The sequence below is a fragment of the Piliocolobus tephrosceles genome, chromosome 1, assembly GCF_002776525.5.
Source record: "Piliocolobus tephrosceles isolate RC106 chromosome 1, ASM277652v3, whole genome shotgun sequence".
Lineage (NCBI taxonomy): Eukaryota > Metazoa > Chordata > Mammalia > Primates > Cercopithecidae > Piliocolobus > Piliocolobus tephrosceles.
In genome coordinates, this window is record NC_045434.1 from 122,973,478 (window position 1) to 122,979,477 (window position 6,000).

At 43.8% G+C, this 6,000-nt stretch overlaps 1 protein-coding gene across 2 annotated transcripts in view; it reads right to left on the reverse strand.

Annotated features, from left to right (window-relative positions):
- The window catches only part of SNX7 (sorting nexin 7), a 106,812-nt gene extending 102,669 nt beyond the window's left edge, over positions 1-4,143 (reverse strand). For both annotated transcript variants that reach the window (XM_023231044.1, XM_023231043.1), the window contains exon 1: positions 3,896-4,143. In XM_023231044.1, coding sequence (XP_023086812.1) covers positions 3,896-4,141 — 246 coding nt within the window. In that variant the 5' untranslated portion in view covers positions 4,142-4,143. The remainder of the gene's footprint in view (positions 1-3,895) is intronic.
- Positions 4,144-6,000: the final 1,857 nt, after the last annotated feature.

The following is a 6,000-nucleotide window of genomic DNA, read 5'->3' on the forward strand; positions in this document are numbered from 1 at the left end:
TCTGGCCAACATGATGAAACCCTGTCTCTACTAAAAATACAAAAAATTAGCCAGGCATGGTGGTGCATGCCTGCAATCCCAGCTACTCAGGAGGCTGAGGCAGGAGAATCGCTTGAACCTGGAAGGCAGAGGTTGCAGTGAGCCAAGATTGTGTCACTGCACTCCAGCCTGGGTAACAAGAGCAAAACTCCATCTCAAAAAATAAATAAATAAGCAACCTTTTCTGAAGAAATGAGTGATTTTTTTCTCAAAAGCCTTGCTCAATTAACTCTAATTTACCATAAACACAATCTTGTCTTTCATTATTCTTATAAAACATATTAGCTTCTACTGATCATGTTTTTTTTCAAAGTGTTTATAAACAACATACTAAATAATTCACTTCATGGCTTTTTTGGAGATTGAAATGAAACCTACTGTTCAGCACCTTCCAGAACTTCCTTTTTGCCCATTATTTGTAAAACAGTGTTTACTTATCTCTAGCTTCAGGGAACCATTCCTGCATTACATGACTTCTCAAAGATGACTAGTAATGATGAGGATGATCACATCTGTGAGTTCCCTGATTATCCTAGATGATATATATCTCACTTTATGATCCCGAATATCTTTAAAGAGGCCAATTAGAGCTATCACTTATTACCAGATAAGCATCTCGGTGCTTCATGGTGGCCTAACCACTACTCTGTATCCACAGCTGTTTCTTCCATACAGTATTCAATAAAAATAAAGGCAATTTATTTTAATTTATTGTTTTTCCCCCAAAGAGGAGAATTTTTTCCTTTAAATGTGAAGAAATTGGCCCTTTTTCTCCAGTTAAATATTTTGGAAGCCTCATCTCATTTTGACCTAGTTTTAAAATAATTCTTAGGCTCTTGTTACCATTTGTATCACTTTTACTTTCTTTTTATTTTTATTTTACTGTTTTTGTATGATTGGTTCTGTTCTCCTTCTAACATCTATACTCGTTCTTTTAAATCAATGTCCTCTGCATTCTCTTGAGGTTGGCATCATTTTCTGCTCACTGGATTACATGAAAATTCAGAACAACTTTGTTTTACTTTCCATCCCTCTTGATTTATATTGCCATTTAGAGTTTCTGTGCCATCTTCCCACCTGAACTGTAAAATTGTGATAGCAAGAACTAAATCTTGTATTTCTTTTTTTAATCATACTTAACACAAAAATATTTGCCACGTACTTGTAATATGTTGTGGGGAAAAAAAAAAAGAAATAATACGAAGTTTTTTTTGTTTTTCTTTTGAGACAGAGTCTCACTCCGTCACTCAGGAGGGAATACACTGGTGTGATCTCAGCCCACTGCAACCTCTGCCTCCCGGCTTCAAGTGATTCTCCTGCCTCAGCTTCCCAGGTAGCTGGGATTGAAGGCTCCCGCCACCACACTCAGCTAATTTTTATATTTTTAGTAGAGATGGGGTTTCACCATGTCGGCCAGGCTGGTTGCAAACTCCTGACTTCAAGTGATCTGCCCGCCCTGGCCTCCCAAAGTGCTGGGAAAATTCATACTCTTTAAAAAGCTTCTGGAAGAGGGCACCAGGCACATATTCACAAATAATCTAAGGGAATAAGGAGACTATAAAGGTGAATGTAAATTGAATATGCAGGTTGTCAACCTCAAAGTACTAAAGGGGAGGACTGTCTGCTTCGTAAGTAATTGTGAGATTCCATCCTAGGGTAGGCTGAACAACAGTGGTGTTTGCTTTATAGAGGAGGAGGCAAGGAAGGGAGTAGTGGAAAGGGAAGGCCATGTGGAGCAGGCTTTCTTAAATTTGCTTGCTTAACTACAGATAACGGTTGAGAAATTCAACTTACTGAAATGGATAAAAGTGGCTAATTTTAAACTTTTCCAACTATTCTTTTTGGATTTTCACTAATATTATTATCTTTCCCTTAATCTATGTGGGCAGTTTCTACAGAAGTTGTTCTTAACTTTTTCTAAGCATCCAAGACGCGCAGTTAACACTAACAAGCAGGGTGGACCCAGGTGTACAGGCTTATAGAGTTTCGAAGGTCCACTTTTAAAAGAATACAAAATTAGGTGGAAAAACAAATTATTCAGATGAGAAAAGAAATCTCAATAAATACTGGAGCCATGGAGATCAAGACTCCTTAGTCTGAGAGAGCTTTAGACAATTCACCAGAAATGCTTATTTAGAAATGCTTCTGGATGGGACCTGTCATATCCTTCCCACCTAGAACATCTGCAACTCCAGCAACCCCCAACATGCCCAGAGGTCTAAGCAAACGAATAGCGCTGAAGCTTCAATTTCATTAGCTTCACCTTAGATCTGCCTCTGATGAGAGGACCTCATTTAAACATTGATTCTTAAGAGCCAGCTAGGACACTTAGAATCTGGGGAAAGAGAAACCACTTCACAAGTTTAAAACAATCCCAGGCACTGTGGCTCAAGTCTGTAATCCCAAACCCTTTGGGTGCTGAAGGTGGTAGAATCCCTTGAGGCCAGAAGTTTGAGTCCAGCCTGGACAAAAAAAAAAGAAAGAAAAACAGAAAGAAACCCCGATTTTTTCTGATACACTATTGCCATTTCCAACATCCCATCCCATTCCATTTTGAAAGTTTCACAATGCATAACCATAGACTAATATTCCTTGTCTAAACAGCTATGTAAAGAAGAAAAGAAAGTAAATCACCAACTGGCCAATTGTCGTTGATCTGAACATAAAGTATGTGTGGAATATAAAAAGGCAGCGTTTACCTTTTACAACTAAATATAAAATAATTCCATTGTTTTACTATTTAATAGAAAAGTCAAGAGCCCAAAACTGTGATAGTCTGTTTAAATATCCGGAATACAAACCTGGGCCTATCATTCCATTTAACCCGAAGTAGAAATAAGTTTTACATACTCCTTTTTGGAGTCAGAGTATGCATGTCCACTTCCTAACTTGGATTTGCTCTCCCACAGTAAATGCGGTGGTTAAGAGGTCGTTTGCTTTACCTAACATCTCCAGGTAACATTAAAATGAACAGGCTTCTTAGTAATTAATATAGATCTGAACTCAGGTCTTCTCTCAGCAGCAACTTGAGAAACTGGAGTGACATTAAATCTCCCTGCAAGAAAGGTATTTTTCTTTTCCAAAACCCTTTAAGAAATTACAGCCATCAGTCTACACGTACCAAAAGTCTACCACTAGCCCACACAAGTCAATTTCCCTCGAACTGTAAAATAAGGAAAGATGAACCTTTGGTCCTAAATCTCCCGGGGACAAGGAAAAACGAAAGCGCTAGCTGTGGGTTGGGTGGCAGTAGCTGACCATCTGAGACATTTCTTAGCTCCTCAGCGGAGGAGCTTCCTGTTAGAAACAACCGTTTTCTCCTGTTTAGGGAGATTTCCTCGAATCTATTCCCACAGGACCTGAGACTCACCTCGGGTGTCACCCAAGTCTCAAATCCACAACCAACAACACTAAATTAAGAGTAATTTCTCTAAACTTGGCTAATCTCTCTCCCAGAGTTCAGGGCTGGCCTCGCCCGAAAAGCAGCTGGCGGGGGCGGTTTCGAGCCACCAGCCTCCCGGGTTCGGGAGCTGTCGCGAGGAGATGTCTGTGTCACGGATGCAGAAAGGGAAAACAAATCACAACTTTGCAGACTCCACGAAGTCACAGCCCCGCCACACGGAAGGTCAAAGTACGGAGGAGGGAGCGGCTGCGGTTTGAGGCCCCGAGGCGACGCGGCCCCGGCTGCGGCCAGAGCTGGCAGGCGGGATCCAGCAGCCCGGGGGACCTCACCCGTTCCCAGCTCAGAGCCGCCGCCCCGGGAGGGCAAGCGCGCCAGAGGCAGCCGTCGGCGCAATGCTGGCAACTCCTAGAGTTGCCTTGGAAGTTTCCCGGGACTCGCCGCCGCCGCCCTCACCTTGCTGAACACCTCCAGGTCGTCCTCGTCCTCGTCCAGATCCAGCACCTCCGCCTGCAACAGGGCGGAAGAGCCGCTGCTGCCCGGGAAGGGGGCGCTGCCCCCCTGGCTGTCCCCGTCGGCGCCCCCGGCCGGGAGGCCCGAGGAGCGCGCCTGAGATGCCCGGCGCTCGCCCTCCATCCCGAGAGTGCGCGCCCGGCTGGCCGCCACCGCCGCCGCCAGCCCGGCTCCCCCGAGCGTGCCCATTGGCTCCCGCGTCTCCTGCGCCTCCCCGGCCGGCCCCGCTCCAGCCCCTCGCCCGCTGCGCAGACGCGGAACTGCCGGGACCAGCGTCTGCCCGGACCGGGCGCATCCCCACCTGGCCTGAGGCGGGCTGGAGGGGCGGAACTGGAACTCTCGGACTCCGCCTAGGGTGGAGAAAGGGTTGGCTGTCCCCTGGAGAAGAGGAGAGACTCAGAGGTAGGAGGTGGGCGTCCTCGCATTGACCCAGTCGGGGGCCACCGAGTGACCGTTTCCGCGGTGGCGGGGTCCGGGAAGAAGCCACGGAGCGAACCGTCCACTTCGCGGGATCCACAGAGAGGCTGGAAGGCACCCGACCCAGCTTGCCAAGGGAGAATAAACAGCAATAACAATACTGTATTTCCTCTATTCAGTGGTTGCCTTTCTTGTTGGTTATGATTTTCGAGCTAGTGTAAAAATAAAGACATGAAAACTTCCCCTGTTTCCTTAATTGATTTTTGACCCAGTGACTGGCCCTTGCGGTCATTTCACTGTCGAGCCAGGAAAGCTGACCTTACAAACTATTTTCAGCCACTTTCAAATGCATCTTTACTCCTGGACGTCTTCCTGAAGTTAATGAGCAGAATGTTACCAAGACCCAAGGACAACTAGCAAGTCTGGAAAATTGCCACCGAAAAATAATCTTCACTCCTTGCACTGCCAAGGCAAAGCTTTAATTATTTAACTGCTTATTATTCAGAAACAAAACTAAGTTCCAAAAATAATGGAAAAGTGAGCCCACGTTGATATATTTTTTAATTTATCTTCAGGTTTTGTTATTTACTTCCGTCAGCCCCACCTCTTTTCTGTAGGCCCATTTAAAAATATTTAAATACATTGAGCTTTATGTAAGAATTCCTTGTTTGGGAAAATAGAGAATATCTTTATTTCTGATTAGAGGCAAGGCCTTAATAATGTATTTTCTCCTATCATTCAAATGTATTCCCATTGATTTCAGACATGCACCCACCCTTCAGTCAGGTTGGTCACTGCCCCCTGAATATCCAAATTTGCTCCTCTGCTTGATGATTTCTGTACTTTAAATGCCATCTCCTTGCCCATCCTTCAGAAATTAAATATAGTCCCATCTCTTTCAGAAAGACTTTCTAAATGACAGTCTGTTCTCAATTTAGCATTTAATTTTATTCCGTCTTGCAGATTGTATTTGTTTCATGTACAAGTTTTACATTCCTTAGTAAATGATAACATGTTCAAGTTGGGGATCCTGGTATCTATTAAGCACAGTATCAAATGTACTCCCAAAAGGCTCTCTGCTAAGGTCTGTAAAGAATATAAGTTATTAAAAGACTTTATTTTTTCCTTGATAAACTTATTCTGGCTAGGAAGGAAGATTCAAGGTTTTCTAATTGCAATCTGAACCAGGAAATTCTTAATAATGCTGTAACTCACAGAATTGCCAGAAACCATAGAGAATGGGCTCAGAAAATGGGCAGAATAAAGCAAGGCTGCATAGCTTGGATTATAGCCAAAAACCAGGCCACAGAAACAATGGTACAGACATTGCTGCTACCTTTGCCTGATACTGATGTCACACCATCTTCACCAGTGTAAATATTGTCATTAACACTGATGTTACTGGACTCCAGTTGCTGTCCCTGACAGCAGTACCACAGCTGCCTCTGAGAACTTCTCTGCTATTACTGCCATAAAAATATCTCCACATTCCTGTTTCTCTGTATTGATTTTTCTAGTATTAAAACCCTGGAGAGTATGTGTGCTTGGCCAATCTGGCCACGTTTCATGGAAATTCCTAAGGCAGAGAATTTTCTAAACATAGAAATGTCATATTAATGCTTGTCAACCAA